At 36.0% G+C, this 24,728-nt stretch overlaps 1 protein-coding gene across 3 annotated transcripts in view; it reads right to left on the bottom strand.

The window, feature by feature from the left end:
* Positions 1-24,728, bottom strand: part of IPO11 (importin 11) — an 82,043-nt gene that overhangs the window by 55,953 nt on the left and 1,362 nt on the right. For 2 of the 3 annotated variants that reach the window (XM_005489784.4, XM_014268989.3), the window contains exons 3-12: positions 18,878-18,961; positions 18,450-18,593; positions 15,025-15,125; positions 10,194-10,266; positions 6,674-6,877; positions 4,919-5,051; positions 3,913-3,971; positions 3,071-3,119; positions 1,800-1,870; positions 278-470 (exon numbers count right to left, since the gene is read on the bottom strand). In XM_005489784.4, the coding sequence (XP_005489841.1) occupies positions 278-470; positions 1,800-1,870; positions 3,071-3,119; positions 3,913-3,971; positions 4,919-5,051; positions 6,674-6,877; positions 10,194-10,266; positions 15,025-15,125; positions 18,450-18,587 (1,021 nt within the window). In that variant the 5' untranslated portion in view covers positions 18,588-18,593; positions 18,878-18,961. Of the gene's footprint in view, positions 1-277; positions 471-1,799; positions 1,871-3,070; positions 3,120-3,912; positions 3,972-4,918; positions 5,052-6,673; positions 6,878-10,193; positions 10,277-15,024; positions 15,126-18,449; positions 18,594-18,877; positions 18,962-24,728 lie in introns of those variants that run through there. The other variant, XM_074533207.1, reaches the window with a different exon arrangement.

The raw sequence follows: 24,728 nt of genomic DNA, 5'->3' as shown, positions 1-24,728 counted from the left end.
CCAAACTCTGTACCTCAGTACTTTTTAAAATTCATTCAATGGAAACTAGAACAATCAAAAAAATATATTTGTGCTCCTTTTGCATTTAAAAGTCCTTTGGAATGTCATTATCTGTATACATTAATACTTTAAAACTTAAAATAACAATTCTCAATATAGCGGTGGAACCATACATATTTCAATAATTATTAAAACATTAATAAGGGAGTTTAACTGTTGAGAATAGCTAGCAAAATATTTCTCAAGACATAAAAAATTATTTTAGTAACGACAGTACCTTCAATATTTTTGGATGGTTTGTATGCATAATTTTTTACAATCATCTTAATGAGATTCATGCATTGTACAATAAACTGCTCAAATACAACTCCTTCACCAGCTTCTGTGAAAACGTAGCTTACAGAGAACTCCAGTGATCTCTGAATCAAAGCAGTGAATGAGCAAGGATGTTGATCCAGGAAGTCCAAAAGCTTAAAAAAAGGAAGTAGAAACAGAAAAATCAAAACACTTTTGTTGAAGTCTTACTAAATGCTTTAGTAAACTAGTTATCAAAAACAGGTGCCAATTTATATAAAACTACAGAAAACTGAACATGGACAGGAAATTAGGAAGAGATAAGTATCAACTGTTAATGAAGCATTATTTAATGGCAAAATTCTTGATTTTGATTCAAAATTACTTTTTTTAAGTATGGGGAAGAATATCAATTTTCAAATGGACCAGCTTACTAGTAGTAAATAAAATATATCAGCCATACTTAAAACAGTGAGTATTTCAGCAGATAATTGTGTAAGCAAAAGCAGTATGAGGGCTATATAACTCCTCCCCCAACATAACCAATGCAGTACAAGAACTTGCTTCTTCAACTTAGCTTTTCCAATTAGTGATCAAAAATACACTGGTGGATTCCTTTAATCTCCTTTAGTACTGCAAAAATGCCTAAACCTACATTCTTGCAAGTGAATTTCCATAGGTGGTAGATTAATCAAATTTACTTTCTCTTCAGGTCTGTGAAAAAAGATTCACATTTGCAATCTAAGTAGCATGACAAAGACCAAAAATAATGTGTCAGAGCATTTTCAGTTCAATTTTAGTGAAGCTGATGGGTGCTTTTTACTTCTGATAACTAGGCTGAATATTTAAAATACATCCATGGCCTCTAGATAGAATCTGAAAACAATGGGAACTCTGTAGGTTTTGTAACTTTAAAAAAAATAACAGAACCCAAAAAAACAAGACCAAGTGTCTATGTTTACATTACCTTCAATACAATATGCATTTAACACTTGCACAGAATCAGCTGACAAGTCCAAGCGTATTAGACAATACAAGCCTCAGAGGGGAAGAGTATGTTGGTAATTTTCTTTTGATTAATTAGTGTGGCCAGTAATTCCACAGAAATAACAAAGCCATAGAAACAGTGATCTAACTACCTATAAAGGGTATGATGCAAATCCTATCTCTTCTTTATTCCTTAATACCAGTACCATTGTTTAACCAATGCTTCCCCAACTCTTCTTTAAACAAATCCTAGCTAAAGAATTTACGAATGAAATGCACTTAATTTTGTTTGAGCTAAGAAAATGTACTCTTCACTGCTGCAACTTACAACAGCATGAGTAAACAGACACCCCTTTCTTCAAAAATACATCTCCTAACAAACAAGTCTTAAGTTATAGTACCTTCCACTTCTTTGAAAGGTCTGAAACAGATTCGTTTTAAGGCACCTAAGTGTCTGAATGGGGACTGATCCTCCAGAAATATAAGCTATACAACAACTGAAAGGAGATTTTACTTACCACTTTAGTGAACAGAATTATGGTCTTTTCTAGACGATCTCTGCATATGCTTTCTGCTCTTATACTTCTACCTGGTAAATCAGACATTTCACCACTATCATTTTTTAGACTTTCATTTTCCTTCTGGATAGCTAGGTTTTAAATAATTAACACTGGAGAGGAACTTATTTTTACTGTAGTTAAGAGATTAAGTTAAACCTAAAAAAAATTTTAGGGCAAAATAAATTCTAAATCAAATTCAAGGTAATGACTAGGAATAGAAATATTAAACTGTTTCTCTCAAGTGTACTGAAATTCACTGCAGTTGATCAGGGTATAAAAATTGTGACATCATTACAGATACAGAAAATTCAATGATAAAAGGCAGTTAAAATAATGCAAGCAAATGCTAGTGCAGACAAAAAATAATTATGCATTGAAAATATAAAGATGTCCTTTTAATAAAGCCACATACTGTTATGTGCTTTTCTAGAAACACCACCTTAAAGAATAATTTATTATGGGCATTAGAAAACATTCTGAATTAGGAAAATAAACCAGACAGTTTTTATTAAAAGAAAGAAAAACCAGAAAGGGCCATATTGAAAGCATACAGGCAGAAACACAATACAACAAAAGCAAACAGTAATCCTATAAGCTAGTTGTACCTGCTTTTGCAAAACAATCTACTGATTAGAAATGTAGAAATGGGAAGGTTCAGCCCAGTTCTTGTCTTAGGACACAGAAACCCTGAAGTCCTCATATTCTAGGGGACTACGCCAAACCTCAGTATGGGATGGCCTTCAATCCCTTCTATTCAACTCTGCACCTTGTCAAAAATGAAATAAGAGCCAGAAGGAGCCTGACTGTAGTATAGCCAAAGTGACAATTGGAGGCAGTTTCCATCTCTTTTAAAAATGAGGCTCAAAGCCCCAGTCAGACCTCTTACTGAAGTACAGGCTCCGGAATCCAGGAACTTCACCAAAATATTAAAACTGCATATGACTTATTTTAAAAAAAATTTTCCTATTCAGTTTAGACATCTATTCTTGTAAAAAGTGTTGTTGAAATATTACACCAAATAGAATTTTGATGTGATTTTAGCCCATTGATACAAAAATACACTTTTACTGAATTCCTCCTTAATAGTTTCAGCAGCATTTTAAAAAAGTGTCAACTTCTACAAAAATACCTTGCACCCAAATGGTTACTGATCATGCACTAGCCTGTATATTTTCATCCAGCTTCTAACATTTACCAATGAATACAAAGAAAAATGCTCAGATACTTACTACACTCCAGAAACTGTTTCAGCCGTTCAAATACGGCATGCAAAAAACCCTGAAAAACAAACATGTCTTTAAAGGTGAAGCTTATTCTGCGCTGTTATGAGAACAAAATTATGTCAGACTAAAGTTAGTTCATTTGTGTTACCAGCTCAGACATGACCACATAACTTTGAACTGAACTCTTCGATTACTTTAAACAATTTCTTCAAGAAATTAACAATTAGCTAGCAAGCAGACTGCACAGATGATCCAAACTGACCTTATCAGTACAACTTAAAGGCATTGCAACTCTAGTAGAAGGAAAGATAGTAACTGGAGACATGTCCTTTAAAATATGTTTATCAAGTTGTACCTTGTTCTCAACTTCCTAGTGCAGGCCGTAGGTTGTAGGTACTCAACTCCACCACAGGCAGCACTGGAGGTTAAGGAAGGTGCTTGGGTCTCTTTGTCTGACCCTACCCTCCCCAGGGGCTGCAGACTACAGGCTTTTATCTCTCTCAAATGTGACAGGACAAGCATGGCATCAAATTCATCACTTAACGAAATGGTTTTAACTGGGGTGGGGGGGAGCACATGTAAGACACCTTTCAGTAAGCAACAGGCGTGACCACCATGTGGTGTGTAACTTGGAATGGATGTCCTTTCTTTTTTCAAACATGATGCCATTAGAATCCATCTAGGATTTGAGAGCCCTTGGCTGACAGGAGGACAACTTTGAGAGGATGTTGCTTGATCTTCCTTTGCATAATACAAATGCGTGCCTTTCAATGATTTCCAGACATAGCTCCAATAACACCTGAAATCATCACAAAAGTTTTCTAATCTAGAACTAGAAACGCACTTACCATCACCTCTGCATTCCAATGAGGTTCTACAAAGCCGTGGACTGTAAGTTTCCGAAGCACTAGGAAAACAAATTACTTGTGTAGCTATTTATTAGCTCTTGCTTCAACAGATTTCAGAACACAATAAAAATTCCACTTGCCGTGCCTTTCTTTCAACTCAACGCTTTAAAAATACACATAATTTTCGGTTGTGGATCCGAAACATCCATATCTAACATTCACCTTGTTGAAATTACTTTAAAATATATCTTGTGTGAAATAATGAAGAGAACTTTTAACAATTACTCCATCAGGAAGAATGCTGCCAAAACTCTTAAGTATTAAACTCCTGAAAGATCCTGCAGTAGCAGGAAAGGGGCCAAGTACAGTCAGGTAAGGCACATAAGCCACTGGTAAATTCTCTCCGGTTTATCACTGCCTGCAACCCAGCAAAAGCTGCATGCTGCATCTTCTGAAACAACTCAGGACATGTATTATTTACATTGCAAGAATTGCAGAGAATAAGATCCCAATTGTTAAAAGCAGCAAAGTAGTCAGGATATGCATTTACTCCACTCATAAGCCCTTGAGCATCAACCTAAGACAAACTAACTGCTAAGGCTAGCTTTTCAGTGGACACAGGGTGAACTTAATGGAATGAAACTTGTAGCTCAGCTTCCTCAATTGAGTGCTGAAGACATGCAAGCCTAAATTACAACACACATAAGAAAACATCCTGTTATGCCACCCACCTTCCAACCTCCTAGACATTGACTTCTTAAAACATGCACAGTGGAGTGCACAGCTTCTCGCATACTGAGAAACAAAAGCACTCTCTCTCCCTTCTGCATGAGAAATAGTCCTTCTGCCTTGCTAACAGTACAGGTAAAACAAACCAAAAATACAGTTATTTCCAATGGGAATGGCTTTGTTAGAGAATGGGAACTATTTACCAAAGAACTTCTATGCATTCCCTGTGAAGAAAGTTATTTGATTCCTTACACTTAACATCATTCTATATTATTACCTTTCAATGACAACAAGGTCCTTTCTAGGGAATTTGCAGCTGCAGCTTCATCCCCTGTACAAATCTGTTGTAGGAATGTATCTGTATGGTGATTCCATAAGGAACATGCAAAGCTATAAATACTTGATGTAAGCTGCAAAAGGAAGATGTAGAATGTATTTTGTTTCCTGAATTTTGCTATACCATAATAAATCCCCAAATTTCAAAGGCTGGTTTTGACTATTAAAATATTTAATACAGCTTCTTGTATGTATCGTGGACCACAATGTTTAATTTGCTTCTTTGTCATGAGTCATACTAATCTTAAGACATTTTCCAGAAAAATACCTTGTCTTGATTTGAAGATATTATGATAGACTCATTGGTGTCCCTGACTACTTGGGACTATGACTCTCACCTTAAACAAAACTATTTAGGGCTCCTTTCTTACCTGATTTTCAGTAAATACAGCTGCTGGTGCATAATATGCTATGATGCTTCAAAAAATTATAAGCTTTCCTCATCACCTCTTCTCCCACAAAGACAAGGACAAGCAGTTCATCTTACAGTTAAATTAATGTCTGAATCATCTTACTCTGGGACACACTTAGCAGTTACAGGTGCAATACAGTATTGAACAACGCCTACTCCCAAACTAACTCTACTTTGTCAATAGCTGCAAGCAGTAATTTTTTTTAAAACACAGAATGACAAACAGCTTCTAATCAGGTAGAACTGAACAAATCTCTAACTTAATTCACATTACAGTTCACACACAGTGCTTAACTGATAAAGATTTCTAAATTACAAACAGAAGATGAAGATTTTCTCAGTTATGGTAGCAATGGATGGCTTCATAATTACATAAATGTGCATTTAGTCTGTTACACCTTATATCAATGGAGTCATAAGCACATGACCGGTTTATTTAGTTGCTTTGAATGAGTAAAGGTTAGTAAAGGTCCTATTTACAAGTCAGTCTTGAATGCCTCAGACTCCTGATGTTTAAAATTTCATCTTATTGATTACATAGACAGAAATTTCTACATAGATAACTAAGTAAACATCCATAAACAGTCTTCATTTTCAGTACTCACTTCTTCCTTTAAAATGAAGGAATAAACTGAAATTTCAAAAATTCCAGAGGAACATGATTGGAAAAAATGTTTAAGTCATTACAATCAGTTAGCTGGTACTACACTGTTGCCCAACTCCAAATGGGTTTGGAGCTGCATGGCCTATAGCCAAAATTACATCCGTGTTCTAATCAGTGCATTTTTACAGTGGAGAATATAAGCTGAATGACTCGATATTTGGCATTTGGATTCACATCTTGCCTTTTAATTAACCTGAAGAGATGGCCTGGAAAAATCTCAAACACATTCCTGCTGGTGGTAAAAACTAAAATATGGTAATATAGAAGTTTAAATCCCAGTATTTCCTAAAGACTATAATGACTTAAAAATTCAGAACACACTTCCAAAAAAACTCCATAAATTCCTAGAAAAGGTCTATAGATGTTCTATAGATGAATTTCAGTATCTTTACATAAATTAAGATAATGCTCAAGCTGTATGCAAAATTAATAAAGATCGCAAACATCTCACCCAGAAAATGACCTCCAGTTATTCCACAGTACACAGATACCCACAACATAAGAGCAGATATTTAAGTCCACAGACATGCCATTAATGCCCTGCCAGCTAAACTCAGGAAGAAGCAAGCATGTGCAATACCCAGTTTGCATGCTGTACAATACTGCATCACGTTACTTACATCATAGAAAAGCTTCCTATCTGCAGCAAGCCGTTTGGATGCCAGAGTCTTCGTAACATGGTAAAATGTAAGTAGTGCCCTGTGTTGCTGAAGATCGTCCTGCACCTTCACAGATTCTACAAGAGTGGGTATAAGTTCTGGCCATTGTCTTGGGCAGTCCACTCTGGCAACTTTAGCAATCAATACAGAGATCTGAGTTGCTATCTGCAAAAAATACCACCGACACCACTAAGTCAAGGGGCATTTAGGAAATGAATAATGACAAGATCCAAAGTCAAATAAAGCCCAAACAAAAAAAACCCTAGAATGATACATTTTTTGTGCTTTTTCTCAAGCTGTTTTTAAGTTTGCTGAATGCAAATACATGTGGAAAAAAAGTTTATGTTTGTAGCAAGCATGACATAAAATACTAAACTTAATACCTTGCTTAAATTTTACATGAAGACCAGTAACTGTATTTATTCTAGAAATCACAAAAAGAAACAAATATCTGGGAACCACTTCTTACTTAGCAATCTTTTCTATCACTTTCTATGAGCACACACTGCTGAATACGCATTACTCACAGTTTGCCTCTACCTGACTTTTAGATAGAGCCATCCCTAGGCCCAGGAACACAGATGTGAACGCTAAGCCCTGAGACTCTCTCTTGCTCCAGATCTTCAGAACCTCAGGCCAGAAGCACCTGCACTACTCACACCACCTGACTCTGGTTGCTAGGCCCAAGTTCCACTGGCACCAGTCTTGCCAGCAGCTGGAGCCTGGTCCTTGGAACACACATGCATGATGAACAGAGTGAGATTACACAGTAAGACAGGTAAGTGATGCAATCAGAACACAGGACAGGCAGTGATCATCAGGCACAGGGTTTGTTCAGACAGAGGTACAGACCACCCATGTTTACACATGACTGGCCCTTCTTATGCCCTCTTTCTGTCTATTCCACACTTGGCTGCTGTGCAACTCCCTTCCCCTAAACATTCCTTAGCATATTTTGCATGGTCACCCAAAACCCTACCTCAAACATCCAAAAATTTCACATTCTTCTTTTCCCTGTTCTTCCCATTCTAATTGAAAAGGTCCTTGACTGGATTGATGAAGTAGACACTCTCTCCCCTCAGCACACTAGAACAACCACACTTCCAGCCTGGGAAAAAAGTCACCTTCTTAGGCTACCAGAAGGAATCAAAATCCAAGGAATTTCAGGCCTAAGACGGATAGAGCAATGCCCTTCTTTACTGGCGCCTGAGCTGTTTCATCTGGAGTCTGACAACCCCACCAAGTCTTTCACAACATTTACTTCTGCCATGCTACTTAGTGAGAAGAATTGCTTCAGGAAAATGATGTCAAGGTTCACAATAAAGAGCTGGGAGTCCTACTTGTTCCTATATCAAATTACGTCAATTGACATAACAGGGGGAGCAAACAAATTTTTCTCCCTATGTGACACAAGAAGCAACCTCCCAGGAAAGGCAAAAGTACTTTTATCTTGAGCACAGGCTTTTTAAATGGGGAGAAAGAAGAAAAAGAACTTGCTGTAATACATTTGAAAAAGTACTCTGTTCCACTGTTCCCTCCATATGCTAAATATCTTCAGAGGGCATGGCAACTACGCTTTCAGCAGATGGTATGTTCTCTTTTTCTGCTACACCTCCTCTGGAAGTCAAGTTGTATCATCACATTTCCATACTATGCCTACTTCTCACTTTTTTGTGTTGTTTTTCTTTCTATACAAGAGGCATAATTTTTTCTGCTTTCAGTGATGCAAAAATCATAGGCAGATAGCAACTGTGTTATGAACTGTCTGTGACTGGAAAAGTGCAGTTATCAGGAACACAGGATATCAACACTCAGATATATCAAGCAGGCTGGGAACTAAAGATTCCTTGGAAAGGACACCTCAGGATACCTACAAGACAGATTGGGGAACAAAGGGAAAGAAAGGGATATGGAAACATATTTCCATATCACATGTAATTGTTTGGGCAATTATTTAGACTGCTGCGATAAAAAACAAATAAAAATCTCCACATCTTAAAAAATTACATCCCAAAAAATGTCATAAGGACGTATAACCAAAACATGAAGCCACTACTCTTTAAAATGTCAGTTAAAATAGATTCCAATCTCAGCTGCAACTATAGTTGGACAACTCCAGAACTGTTCATCAGCAGTGGCATTCTTAACTATGAAAAATGTTATGCTATCATCTTAGCAGGCAAACTGATGAAATACTAATGAATGTACGAATGTAGGAAAAAAAATTGATAAAAAGTTTCGGTTTGCAAAAAATATATTTAATATTAGAGTTTCATAGTTAATTTACCTATTAATATATGCCAAAAACCATACAAACTTCAAAATTAAATATTTGATAAATTATATTCCACCTAGTAAAGTATAAATGACACACACTATGGTTCAGCTTGCCATACTTCATAATTCTTTTTAGTTAGCATTCAGAAACAAGCAATATTTGTCATATTGTTTACATTGAAACTATATCTGCAGAACAAATTTTAAAACACTTCATATGCTTTTTTAAAAATTGCATTTGCAATGAAAATTCTTAGCTCTACTCAAAACTGTCATTCACAATGGGCTTCTACAAAGACTAAACTACCCTAATTTTGATAAAATGCTCTAAAATCCTAGAAGTTACATTAATCCTGTCAAGAAATCCCAAGAAGTTAAAACTGAACTGTCTGCAGAACAGAAGTTTATTCCCAATGCCTTTTCCTTTCAATCTTAACCTTAAGCCTATAATTTCTGTATTTTCTTGACAAAGTTTTTTAAGATCCAGCTCAAAATATTAGCAAATACTTCCCTGTAGAATCTTATACTTACCTGATGAAGAAGCTATCAAAAGTAAGATTGATTCACCTAGTATGGGCATATTCTGTGCCCCTAACATTAGTTCTGGACTCAATATAATAAATTCTTATCCTAATCAAAATCATGGCTTACAATTAGTCATTTTATGTAAGAAAAGACACTATCACACTGAAGCTTTATTAAGCTTATTTAAATTCACCAAACTGCTGTAACTAGACATGTGACAGCAATACTGCTCAGGCGGGTTTATACAGCAGCAACATCAGCAGCTCGCTCCTGCTTTGCCTCTGCCACATTTCCTTGCATGGCCACACTGGTAACTAGGTAAGAGAACAGACACAGCTGAAAAAAACAAAATCACTCAGGGAAAGGTTATTTTTCAGCTACATCCATTCCCTGGACCATTTCACCAAACAGTTGCACAAACAGCAAGGGAAAACAAACTGCCACTGCAACACCAAAAGAAACAAACCACAAAGAGACAAAATGTTGTTTCCAGCCAAAGTGGTTCTATAATTCAATGAGTTATGACCGATGGTAAAAAAATCTCACTTCAAGGTCTGTCTGCAAAGCACTATGTAAACTGCAACTTCATTATTATAATTAAATACTTTGTAAAGAAAGAAAATAAGATATCTATCAATACAAGTATTTCTTGGAAGAGTAATAAACAATCACCACTAACCTGATTCACTGGCTCATTAAAGTTGGTGATAAGTCCAGCACGCAATGTAGATTTTTCTTCTTCCGAAAGAGCACTGCCAGGATATATTTATCAAAATATTATTTATTTTCAATTAAAAAACTACTATCAATTCATTTGTAACTATCAAAAAAAACTATCAAAACTAACAAAAGAACATCATTTGCTCTTCCACTATCTCAAATATCCTTAAAAAGAAAGGGAACTGTGAAAAAAATACTTATAAGGTATTTTGGTCTCACATTCTGAGACTTGGTGTGACCTTTTCAAAGATAAATGGCAAAAGAGTTGACAGAGTGAAATACACATATATACAATGAAAAAACTGCACAAAACTGTACAAAATACAAATGGATTGCTCATAGACAATTGTCATATAGTTATTACTGACAGAATAGAGGATTTGAACATAAATTTGCCCATGTACACTAATGGACAGTGGCCAAAAATTGTCCAGAATAAGGCAATCACCACATCAGATGACAGCTTTTTTGGAAAAGCAGTTAAGTCTTTTCTATTATAAACTCTTTTCTATAAGAAAGCAATATATTTACACTTAAAAATACAGATCCATTGAAAATTATAGCTTTGTGTGAAAAGTATGTTGATATATTCTCCATAATGTGCAGGGGAAAATAGTGAGCAGGGAAAAAATTCTAAGCCATAAAGGTTAATTTTCATTCAAGTGCAGCACTGTGGTATCTTAATACTTAATTTTAAGTGACCTCTGTCACTTTAAGACTACAAGTTACAGTATGATATCACTACTGTATTACTTCAGATTTTATATCATTCATGCAATTTTCCTATAATTTCCAGGCAGGAAACACAACACACTGCTCTAAAAAAGGTTTTGTTGGTATTTATAGATTACACTACTGGGGGAAAAGAAAAACCAAACCAAACTAAACAAAAAACCCCAACAAATTTTCATCTACTGATAGCACCTGGAAAGCTGTTTCTCCTTCATAAAAAGACTGGAAGTTATCACACAAGGTCGTTCAGATTAAAGTTTCACCTAACATTGCAATGACTTAGAAGCATGCAAACATCACATCTCAGTGAAGGCTAGAGGCTGGAAATTAAGAAGATTAAACACACCAACACAACAACTTCCTCTTGTCTGACCTCAGGCACAGATATTAACTGACTAGTTTTATGTACTGAGGTTTAAAATTATATCTAAAGCTCCCTAAAGCATAGGTTTTACTCTAATCTAGACAAATACTAAATATTAATCTCAAAATAATAAGAAAATAGAGGCAGGAATTGCCATAAGAACAAACATTTACAAAAATATTCTAGTTTTCACTTTGTCTTCACCTCTGCAAAAACACAAGTATTCACTATTTTCTCGATCAAAGACTTATCATTTGAAGTATAGTTCAAAAGGGGGGCAATTCATTGTTTCACTGGTGACTCAGAACTGTACACTAAGTCTTATTTTCCAAGGTAATTCTAGCATTCAGGAGCCACAATTTTATTTTTTATATTTTAAATCAAGACATAGGCTTTAAGATTTTTTCTGAAAAAAATTAAATTATCCCTAAAAGTATTTTGGTTAAAATTTACAGAGATCTCTGCAACAGTAAAAGCTTTTCTGCATGTAACTATTTTACTTATTAATCTAAAGCCATGAGATGATGTTCCATGACAATAAATTTTTGAGGGTTTCTCTTTTATAATATGAAAATGCAGTATATAATATCCACACATGCAGGCATCGTCTACGTGGTTTCTAAAACTTAAAAACTCTTATTAATAAAATTTAAAAATCTATAGTCAATTAAATGTAGATTGTATAATAACTCACTTTCAGAGACAAGAGAAAGCATGTAAATCCTGGTTTGTAAAAAAAAATATACCCCGTTTTACTATATGACTGAATTTATTTTGTTTCTGGGCTCACAAGACCCCTGGCTTTAAACTCTTTTTCATAATTATATTAACTTATCATATGCACAGTCTAAGAGCAGCAAGAACTCAGTTCATTACTTACTGTAAATAAAAACGCTGTAATTAAGCTTTTGCCATTGCAGACAAAACAAAGGAAAGAAAAGAAACAGATTCATGAGGATCAATGCCTTAAAGACACCAGCTTGTGATAAGCAAAACGAGAAAACAGTAACGGAAAAAACCTAAGAACTCAATGTCGATGCAAGTGTCACCCGGCAGCACGGTGTGACAGAGCTCCTGAGGGTTTGCCGGACCGTGAGCGGAGAACTCCGAGCTCAAACAACACGAGAGTGACATCTGCCGGAGAGCAGGGACACCCTCAGCCCCTGAAGGAGACACAGACCCGCACCACTGCCCCAGCCTCCCTTAATGCCTTGCAAGAAAGCCAATTCCACAATCCCGCCTGTAAAAGTTACAGACAGGCGAGAAGTCAGGAAGAACGTGCCTCCTTCAGCCAGTTATTTCCCTTCAGCATTGAATTATATGTGCCCAAAAATTAAAACAACTTCATCTACACATGAACTTCTAAGTACTATCTACTATGCTGTAGTCTTTCACAATTTGCAAATTCAACATTACTTAGATCTTTCTCTGTGTTTGTGGTACGGAGAAATACACATCCAAATACTTTAAAAATTATTTTGGAGCTTTTTTTAAAAAAGCCTGATATTTCACATTTGGATTTATGGCTTATGAGAAGTAATCACACAAGTGAAAACATATATTTGAAAAGTACTGTTAAAGTATTGCACCGTGTTGCTAACATAGTACTCAAATAAGAGAACAAAGTCCACAAGAGACAGGATACAATTGTCTGTAAAATCAAAAACACGTTCAGCTCTTGAAATCAAGACAAACCATTTCTGAAGAAAATAAAAACACATACAAAATCATCCTGTGAGACCAGCTTTTGAGGAGGCTGACAACAAATTTCAAAAGAAGAAACCAAACTGTGCCTGAAAAGAGTCTATGACAACTCTAGGCTCTTCGCCACAGCTATATGAAAAGCTGCCTGAAAAAGGAGGAGGGAGGAAGTTCACAGGCCCATCTTCTAAATCACTCTCACTGGAAAATGCAGTTTTAAGCCTGATCTATACATCAAAACATGCTTTGATGTACTACTATGGATGGAGAGCAGACAGCTGCTGAAGTGAGATACAAGACAAAAGACAAGAATTTTGCAAAGACAACAAAAATGCAGCATCTACAATGAAGACTTGAAATAAATCATGGTATTCAAAGCATGATTGATTCACAAAATAATCAACCAAAAGTTTAGTTTAAATCAGGATTTTTCAAAATTACCTCAACATATTCTACAAGAAATGTGATCTGGTTGAGTGCTGACAAAATGTCACATCTAACATATTTAGAAAGAAAAACAGTTGGACACAGAATAAAAATTTAGTATGCATTACTCCATTGAATCCTTAACAGCAGCCAACAAATTTTAAAATTTATTTTATCATTTAATTGCACTAAATTAGTGGCAGAAAAGTTAGAAATGGGGAAAAATAGGGTTGCATGGGAAATTTAATATAGATTTAACTCATGGAATCTTTAACAGTCAAGAAAAAATTACTTTTTAAATTACATTTAATTTAAAACTACAGGGAAGCTACATTAAAATATTTCTATGTAATTTTTACCTCAAACAGTAAAATTCTAGTTTTTAGTTCTGCAAGAAATAAACTACACTTTTTTACCAGAAATACTACTAGTGGCTAAAAATACTAACAAATTGAAACAACATTTAACTTCTTCCAACAGTTCTTGCGAAGTACCAGTGTTATAAGCTGAATCCTGTTAGCCAGAAATGTCAAAGATATATGCTATCTTTCATGAAAAAGATGCTATTTTCCTGTTACATAAAAAAGAATCCAAATGCTTGCAGATGTTTTGCACTTATATACTAATTCACACATACAAATACTCTAGTGCTCTATGCCATAATGAAGGAGTACTACACCACTTAAAATGTGCTGTGGATACAGAATTTTATAAGTTTTCACTCCTTTGGTAGATCTTTGGAAAGGCTTACAATGCAAGGCAAAATACATTGAACTGTCTCAAACAATGAAAATCATATTTTGCATCATAACACAAACTTAGATTTGTGATCCAGAAAAACTGTATCTAGAATTCCATCTAATACCCTACATCTGACAGTGACAGTCCCACCTATTACACGCATTTGAGACTGAACACTTGCAAACCTTTGAGTTCTGGAATTGAAACACTTTGTGAAAACACACCTGTTTTTAAAGGAAAAATAAGCACTCCACACAAAAGACTGGGAAGTATATAATTCTACAGGTTACATATTAAAATGGCACTTTTTGTAAATTTTAAGTAAATTACATGTTACTCATGAAAAGTGCTTATATTTCTCATCTTCTTTGGAGAACTCTTTGTCGCGCATTATCAGAACAATGAAAAAAGAAGACCAGAACTTTTTAGTATGATAACTGCTGCCTCCTTCCCATGTACACATTCAGTACACATCAGCTTGAACAAAATCAAAGTTCCTTCTCACTGTCATAGACATTACCTTTCACTTCTGTCACTCTCAGTAAACCCAGGTGTTAACGTTGCAACACATACAGCATCACTTCAAAACCTATTACCTGTGAAAGAGCCTTCTAACTCAGCTCTCAAAAGTAAATCATGAACAGTCATAAGAAGCAATATAAAGACAAAATGTTTTATCAGCAAGTCCTGAAAGTTTAAGCATGTTGTCAGTTCCACCACAAATTCTAAAGTAACTTCTACCAACTAAGGATCTCCTGTTTTTCCAGCCTGGCAACCATAACAAAGCCAACTTCAAGATGGTTAAGTGGAAGATCTCAAAACTTACTGTGGTGCAACCCGTCTCCAGTAGCGATCAATTCCATTTTTAAAGTACAGCACAGCTAACCATCTTACATTCACATCCAGGCTATGATTTGTAAAAATGTTCTGTTAAAAAAAAGAAAAAGTTAAAAATTTCTCAAGATAGCACAAGCAAGACAGAAATTGTATCAATGCATACCCTGGTATATGTAGAAATACACACACCACTGTGATATGGGTGTACATAAACAAAAAGCCTTGATCATCATTTGACAGGGAAGTGAAAACACTGTTCTAAACATAAATTTTTAGAGATTAAAAAAATTTTTATCACTTGCCCAAATTTTGACTGATTTAAAAAAAACAACCTATAAGGCAAACATGTTGCTAATCTTGTCTGGCAGAGAAGGAAATATAAGGGTGGTAATTAATATAATCAGACAATTTTTACATTCTTTAATGACATAGCCCTCAGAAGTTTGTGCCACCGCAGAACACAAGCTAATTCCTTATTCTAGTCAGAATCCAATCTTCAGATTATTTATTCATTATGTTATTTATTCATATGGCAAGAACCATCCTATCTAGCAATACTGTTTGTAAAATAGTGACCTGGTAGGTCTGCAATTCTCAAATTTGACTATGCTTAGGAAATCAGGAAATTATTTTCTACCAATAAAAGCTATATATCTGTAGATACATACATATATATCTCTCTATACATATATATACACTTTTATATATCTGTATGTACATACAGACAAACACAGAGGAGTTATTTTGTATGGTAATGGTGTAAAATTAATCAACCAAGAGAAACTAAAATAAAGGCAGGCTACTGAATTTCAGCACAGGCACTACTCTGAACAGCAGCTCTCCTCCTGTTTTCTACTGCATCAGATGGATCCCTCTCAAGGGATGACACATCATTACTCCGACCTTTAGAGAGCAAGCATGTGTGAAGTATGTTCTTACTATGCAGTACACTGCAGAAAGAGTGCACCACTTGTATTTCTTGCTTTTAGAAGTCCAGTAAGAAGGGACCTGAAAAACGCAGGGATTCTGGTCAAAAGTATCTTCTACTTTTGGGCAGCATGCCTGCAAACACAGGCATAAACAAACCTTTCAAATAACTCAGCAGTTATAAGTAGAAACCTGGGACCTCATTTTCACTATGAATTCAAAACCTAATTTTCTCTCAATATCTACTTTTATTAATAGTAACATGTTTCTTAGAGGTAATGGCCAACCCAGAAAAACCTAACACACTCCAATCACTAGAAAGTAGACAGATTTACATGCCAACAATGATATAAACTTCAAAACTAGCAACTGTAGAAAAATATCAGAAAGGTGGTAACCCACCAAAAATACCACACAACACAAAAATGATCTATATGTAGTATGCTCTCCTTCCCCAAAGCTGATTTAGGAAGACAGACTGAATCTCTAAAAGACTTGACCTTTCCCAAATGCAATTTAAGCATATTAAAATACTAACAGCTAACTTCAAACACCACTTCCATATTACAAAAATAACATTTCAAAATAAATGAAACATGGAAAACCCAAACTACTCATACTGAATATTCCTCTCCTGGCTAAAATATTTAGCAGAAACAAAGCTTCCACAGATAAAGACCCTAAAACTAGACCAACCTAGATAAAAAATGAAAAAAAAAAACCAAAGAATCTACACAAAAACAAGTAGAACGTCTCATTACACTCTTTATCTTCATATGAACTTTGTAAAACATGAAGTACTTAATATAACACAGTAATGCTGTCATAGACAGAACAGGAATGAACTAATATACAAACTGATATAACTTGCACAGAGGTTCTTTTCAAAACCATCCAATTCTGAATCAAAAGAGAGAGATGTAATACCTTCAAAAGAGAAACAGAAAAGTAATGATAGCAACTCCACTAGGTACTAAAAATGGTAGGATCAAGGATGCATGTCTCATGATCTTCTTCATGATTTTCTCTCCTCTGTTCCAGAAGCAAGTGTATCTCACAGTAAGCAATTATATTACTTGGCACAACCCACAGATATCAGCTGTCTTACCCACTCTCCACTTGTTTCCCTGAACCCTTTTCTTCTCCACTAAGAAGATGTCAACTACTTTCTCTCCCAGACAGCACACCTGTCATGATCAAGTTAAACAAAGAAGCAGACACTTCACTTGTTTAGTTTGGAAGACTATCTTGATATTTCACTCTTAAAGAAAGGCTGATGTGGCCCCAACAAATCCACCTAACCACTTAAAAAAATTTATCAGCATTTGAATATTATGTGCCAGCATATACATCTTTAATAAGCATCTAAACACCTGAATTTTTAGTCCTTACATTTAAAATTAACTCATATTTGTTCCAGTTACCTGTGAGTGCCCAATTTGTCTACACCCCAAAGTACAAGGTCTCAAACCAAACATGCAGAGGAATAAAAAAAATCACTAGTGGCAATTTCCACTGGTTTCTATCAATATTATTTACCACCAAAACTACACTATTGCAAAGGCAGTACATAAAAGGAAACTTGGCAGCTCAAAGTATCTTCTTCTACTCCTTTCCCTAAATCCTTGGGCTCACCTTCAACTTTTCAAACAAGTTAGAGGGTTTATAGAGAACAGAACACATCACCCAACAAATCTGAGGCATTCAATCTATGCACTGAGGACAGATGTTTGTAGAAAAAACATTTTACCTCTCTTTTTAATATTATTATAAATATATGCAGAGATATTGAAGAATAACAACAGCGTTAACTTTCAGGTGTCTTTGCTGAAACAGGTTCATTTCCTTTTTGACTGTGTTGTCATCATTTTGACCATATTAATGCATCCATTTCATCAATGGCCATAGCACTTCTAGAAGCATTCACCTTCCCCATTCCAGGACCTTACTACCACAGCCAGGTCAGTTAGTCTCCCTGGGAGTCTCCCTCCACTAACAAAAAGGAAAGTAACCCCAGAGAGGTATCACACACTTCAATGGAAAGCAGGAGGGAATGCCTATTAAAATGCTCATAAAGCACCATCTCCCCAAAAAAGAAAAGGTCCTCATTGCCTTGATATATAAAAGGTCCCCTGCCTCTTGACGCAGTAAAGGCAATTCCTTTGAGAAGGGTTCTCTTGGCCTTTTACCATCCACAATTCACAATAGGTAAATGAAAGATTTAGCACTACTGCCCACTCATACTGCTAGAGACTGGATTTCCACCTTCTGAATACCCGGGAAAAGAGCTTACTTTGAGATACAGTAATGACAATGCCTAGCATTGACACATCCTACCTACCCTATCCTTCAGCATAAGGATTCTGCTGCCTGGACCATGACAACTCAGGGCTTCCCTCAGGCAGAGGTGATGGCTCAACCATGTTCTAGAGACCAGTACTCAAAATTATTCAGTTTACTTAATAGCACTTTTCCACTGTAACTTACCAACAAGACTGAATAAAAACCTGGCTGTGTCTCCCACTGCTTCAGCTGCTCCTCAGCTGGCTTCAACACTGCAGTATCTTGGCTAGTAGCTTGCGTCAAGACTTGCAAAACAACAGTGCTAGCACTGTTGAGGTCCATGAAAATCTGAAAACATTTAAAAAGGAGAAAAAACACCTAATGAGTAAAAGATAGCAAATATAGACAGGTATTTTCCATTCTTATTATCCAAACATCCCACGCTCATTTTTCATTAGACTACACAGTGTAAAGATAGCACGACACCCACTCACAGGCAGTTGAGGTACAGGGATAGAACTATTTGCTTTCAGAAATCTGTCAGCAGAAGGAGCAGGCATTAAATCAATCATTACAAACAGATTTGCTAGATCTGAGGAACTGCAGGAAATATTTTGATTGCAAATAGTTACCTCTCTTGTGAAGCACAGCAGCTAAGAGCAAAACTGCAACTAGAGATAATTACTCAGCTGTAAGCAGAGCCAACCATGGGGTGTCTGAAAGAGGCAAAAATGCAGATTATTAACATTTTTTCATATTACTTTTTCTTCAAGACAGAAAATTACACATTCATATAGTCACATTCTATAACTCAAATTCATCCAAACAATTCATATAAATTAAAAAGAAAGCATTAAGTCTCACAATTAGTCTTATATGATACAGAATTTTCCTCAATATATTTGGTTTCCTTCTTATTTAGCATACAAATGTTGGAATAATAGCTAACCAGGAATTGGAAAAGTACAAGGCCATGGCTAATCTAGTCCCTGCAGCTGCAAAACCAGTGTGTCCTTGAAGCATAGCTGCATTGTGATAGCAAGATGCTGTAATTGAGAAAGAGACATGTAACTTCTAAAGAATGAGGAAGAGCTGATATTGTAGTATAACCAAGAGACTGCTTGGCTTATAGAATATGCATGAGTTTATTACTTGTTGTAAATAAATGTCTGGTGGTCTGATTAATAAACGAAGCTTGCTGATTCTCACATTGAGCATCCCGAGTTTCCCTGCGCCGTGACATACAAATGCTAACCAGCTGAACTACAAATGCATATTGCCGAATTTCCAGTTTATATACATGGTTTTGCACTCTTGTACTCTATGAAAGCAAAACAAAACCCTGCTCTCCAGATGATAGAAATTACACTTATAATGACCACAGAAACAAGGTTACAAGAAGAAAAAGACACATATATGAAAGAAACTATGAAGTCTGTTTTCTGCTTATAAAAAAAAGTCAGTTTAAAGCCTATGTTAACTTTTAATAACACAGACAGTGAATATTCATATACTTAGGTTTTCTAAATGAACAACAAAGAACAGTTTCTCTTCAAAGAGGAGAGAGAAGGAGCTTCAGGTGGGGGGCATCAGGAGGAATTTCTTCATGGAAAGGATTGCTAAGCATCAGAATGGGTTGCCCAGAGAAGCTGTGGAGTTGTCATCCCTGGAGGTGGTCAGGAAAAGCCTGGATGTGGTACTTAGTGCAGTGGTGTAGCTGACAAAGAAGTGATCCGTCAAAGGCTGGACTCAGTCTTGGAGGTCTTTTCCAATATCATGATTGGAAATCACTTCTGTGATTTGCTTTTGTTTAATGGGAAAAAAAGGTTTATTTTTCCACCTTCAGGAAAAAGACCAAGATTAAAATTGTTACAATAGTAGTAAGAAAGTGGAAGACATGAAATTTATTTTGACAGAGGCTTAAAAATTTTGATTTTTTTTTAGAAAAATCACCTTAACAACTAAACTAGACACAATACTGGAGATCTTTTATACCAGTAATAGCATTGCATAGTTGAAAAAAAAGTATTACACCCCTAAAAAAAAAGTTCTTCATCTCGAAATCTCCAACCATCCTCTAAAAAAGCTGACTAAAATTTGAAGGTCCTAAGGTTAAAAAAAGTCTACATTTAAACCCATGAAACACAAAATCACATCTCTCCTCACAGCAATAATTAAACAGTTGACTCCATCTATGCTTAATACTTCCCACGTGAAGACCCTTGCAATCTTTCTGCTTTAACCAGTTGTGCACAAGGTAGCAGAAGGGGGGGGTGCCTTCTGTGACAAGCTGCAAGCAGCTTCCTGCATGTCTGACAGAAGCAGTGCCAGATGGCCCCAAGACACATCTGCCACTGCACCCACCAGCAACAGTGGTGGCACCTCTAGGATAACATGTCTGAGAAGAGGGAGGAAAAACCTAAAGGCTTTGGCTTCCACTGGAAATTTATATACTCCACCTAGAACACTTCTCATTAGAAGACATACTTAAGTTAGTAAAATGCAAGCACAAAAAACAGGTGACTTTTTTCCAGTTTCTTATTTCAAAACAATTACCTGACAGTTCTAAAGATAACAACAAAGGACAGCAACAAAAATCAAAGTGAAATATTTGCTTCTTTTTTAATAATGTTTCTCATTCTTGAAAAGGTACTTTTGTACTTCCATGTAAAAACTGGAACAGCTACGGTTTGAGCTACTGCTCAAAAAAAAAAAAAAAAAACTCAAGAAAAATCAAACAGCTTAGTGGGTCAGAACAAAAATTTATTTAATCCAATGCTCTTGCTCTGTCAAAACCACTGCAGATACTCAGGTCAGAACATTTTACATAATGCTGGCTTGCCACCCAGAAAACTCTGGTTCAAGAATTTTCTATTAAGAGGCAGGGAATTTAACAGCCCTCAAGATTTAGTCTCCAATGAGTCACTTTCTGATCCCATGTAAAGATCATTGGATGAGGCCACCACAAGCCAAATAGCAAAACTGAACTAGAAAATAATCTCCCTGGAGATGGGTCAACTACAAATAATGTTTATAAATACTGCAAAATATTTGGTGAAGTGGTATGATTTGGATAGCAAAAAATTAACTGGAAAAAACATGTAATAAACATGTAGCAAACACAAATGGCAGACATGCAAAAAAGCTGTCTATTGCTACTGCTTTTTAAAAATTCCTCTGAACAGTTTGTTTTCTTCTAGTAAGTCACTATTTAACTTGTATTAATTTCGAATTTAAAAAAACAAAAAGAGAATAAAAAGAAATTTTAAAATTTCAACAAAATATTCTGAATCAATCCTTACTGTACAAAACTCGAATTTGCAGTTTAAGCTAGCTACAAATTAGTTAAGCTAAAACAAAGAGCTACAGTGACCAAAATAAATAGTATAACCCTCTGCTTCTCCCTGAAGAGGAGGGTTATATACTATCATACCACTTAAATACCCAAAGATGGAAGGAGCAGGAAAAATGCAGGTTTTCCTTTGGATCAAGTTTTCCAATAATTTTCACACCACACTGTTGACAGATAAATGTGCTAGGCATAAAAAAGCAGACAGAACAGCAAGCAGCTTTTATTTCACGCTCTTGACAAAATATGATGTAAACTTAGAACAAGCTCACAAACTGTGACTGAGCCATAACTGCCCACCAAAAGGCAAAAGGCAGGGGTGGGATCCCAGGGGCACACACAACAAAAAAAACCCAAACAAGCAAAAGGTCAAACCATCTAAGCACACTGTTCCACAAACACTAGAGGACATTACAGGAGCCAGGACGACTACATGACTTCAAACAATGTCAAGCCATTCAGGTTCAAGTCCTAGCATGTAACCTCAACTCTGACAAAGTCCCTACCTTCCCTTCTCACTGACAGGATTTCTACAGGGAGCTTATTCCCTGCATGCTCCCTGTAAAGACAATTGACTCAGGGAGGGCACCAGCTCCTATCTTAGTGGGATCTGCTCAAAATACTGTTTTAATTACTGCCATGTACAGATGCACTTGTGAAAGTTATTCCTGTAGACAGACACAGCTGCACCTTGGGAGTTTAAACCCAGATCTCTCCAATCTTAGATTGTTGTGATACCCTCACACTGCCCTCTTTCTTTTTCTTTTTTAATTGATGAGATAGAGACAATCCTCACTATTTAAATATCCGACTTCGCCTGTTGCATGGGAAAGGCAAAAGGGACATAGGTTACCCCAGAGACTGGTTAAATCACAGGGACAAGGACTTTCTCCATAGCTCATGGGACTTCTACAGCTTTACTCACTACTGAACTATATCTACAAGACTGTCCTAGAGATGAAACTCAGAAGGTGAGTATTAAATAGCTTTTGTCTTTTGGGTACTTTCTGAGACATGAGGCACCTACAGAAATTTTTGCCTTATAAGCAACACATTTTTAGAAGGAATGGTCCAAAGGTCTGCATCTGTGTCACAACAGTCAGAATTTCCAGGTTTGATTACTGAGTAAGGGTGTCATTTCCCCCTTTTATTTACTAACATCAGTCTGTGTCTTCACCATAAACACTGAGCAGTATCAGGAATGTTCACTGCCTTCTGCTACCTTTCTGTGGTCCACACCCATTGCTATAATAACAAAATTGCACACAAACATTTTGCAGGAAGTAAAAGAAATCCCCGTCACTAGAAAGTATTCAATGTCTTAAATGTTCTAGTTTTATTTTAGCCATGCCAGTGTAATGTTTTTCCTTTACAGCCGATGTTTCTGATACTAACAAATAAGTATGTAGTATTTTCCCTTCACACTAAAAAGCATCCTAATTTTAAAATCACATGTGCCAAAAGAAATTGGCAACTACTAAACATCTGAAGGGGTAAAAAACAAAGGATTTCATCACTAAACACCTCTCTACTTCACTTTTTCTGAGAGAATGCAGTATAACAACTTGCTCATATCCAGATAATTATTTCTGTGTATTTTTGTTTTCTTTTGTTAAGAATTCAATTAATTCTTTCCAGCTGTAAGAAGGTACAAGAATAAACTAAGATTTTATGAAATCAGAAGACGACAAAGCCATAAACACATGACACAAAATACAGTGTGCTCTCTCTGACCATAGTGCAAATACATTCTGGGCTACTTCAAGTGCACCAGTGGCTCTGATGATGTTGTGATCCTTCTCTACCCAGTGTCTGAGATGGCTCCTAGGACCCCATTTCCACTTGGTTCTCACAGTTCTCCCTCTCTTCAGTTCAAGAAGGAGCAAACTGGAGAGAGGTCAGGATAGTCTGTGGTCTAAAGCAAATTATCTGTGAGGAGGTAAAGTTTAATGTTGTTTATGACAGTGGAACCTAAGGAAGACTTTGCAGACACCTAAAACTAATTGCCTGAAGAGTGCTTACAAAGACAACTTGCTGCTTCCTATCAGCAGATTACACAACCAACAAACAACTATAAAGCTACACCCTGCAGCTCAGAAGGTTCAAGTAGAAAATTGGGACTGTCGTTTACAGCACATTTGTTTCAAGAGAAACATGAAAAACTAAGTTTCCATGCTGAAAAGCCAGAAGAACTCCTGAAATAAGTAACACAAACACTGGCATTCAGTCATAGAGATAGGATATATTACCAAGGATACTGTCACCTTCAGGAAAAGCTGGTAGTTACACTGATTTTTCTCCAGCCTTCCACAAACTCCTGCATGAATCTCTTTTCTAGCACTGCAGTATCTGCATCAATCATGCCACATGCTCATAGTCCTACTGAGGAATGCACCCAAAAGAAATAAAACTATCCTGGTTATTGAAGATACTACTTAAACTCACTAATAACTACAGCAATCACCAAAACCAACACAATTACTAATACTAAGCATTACTAACATTTTTCAGAACCCACATATTAACTTTTGTTTATGTAATTGAACCAAGCTATGTAAAGTTTGCTCAATTTTTAAGCCACAATAAAGAAGACAAAATGTCTGAGCAGCAAAGAGAGTTAGAGGTGTTTTTTTCCCATACTGCTAGTAACAGAAACACAGAAGTAGAATTTCCAAAATTTCATTTTTACAAAAATTTAACATTGAAACTAAAACTTAGGTCTGAAAAAAGTATGCAGAACACACGAAGGATGCAAGAACTAAGAACAGCAAGGACCACAGTATTAAAGGACAGCAACAAGCAAGGCTGACAACAATGTTAAGGAAAGCCAATCAGATTATATTAAAAATTCTGAGGAGAAGAATGAACTTTGATATTAAACAGTAACCACCAAAGTGACCAAAAATTCCCAACAGAAAGAACAGGGAGCAATGAAATGAGTGAGACAATTCCAAGGATTAACTCAAAAATTACTCTGTCACAGTGTTCAGGATTGATGACACAGGGAAAGACAAATGTAAGACAGAGACAATGTAAGAATATTTTTAACATTTAATAGTAACTTTCTATGATGACCACTACTACAAGGTCAATCTCATTCCTTTAATTTCTTCCTAATTTACCTAACTTAATGG

This window comes from Zonotrichia albicollis, chromosome Z (assembly GCF_047830755.1).
Source record: "Zonotrichia albicollis isolate bZonAlb1 chromosome Z, bZonAlb1.hap1, whole genome shotgun sequence".
Taxonomy (NCBI): Eukaryota; Metazoa; Chordata; class Aves; order Passeriformes; family Passerellidae; genus Zonotrichia; species Zonotrichia albicollis.
The sequence above is the reverse complement of the archived record's forward strand: the minus strand, read 5'-3'. Positions and strand labels throughout refer to the sequence as shown.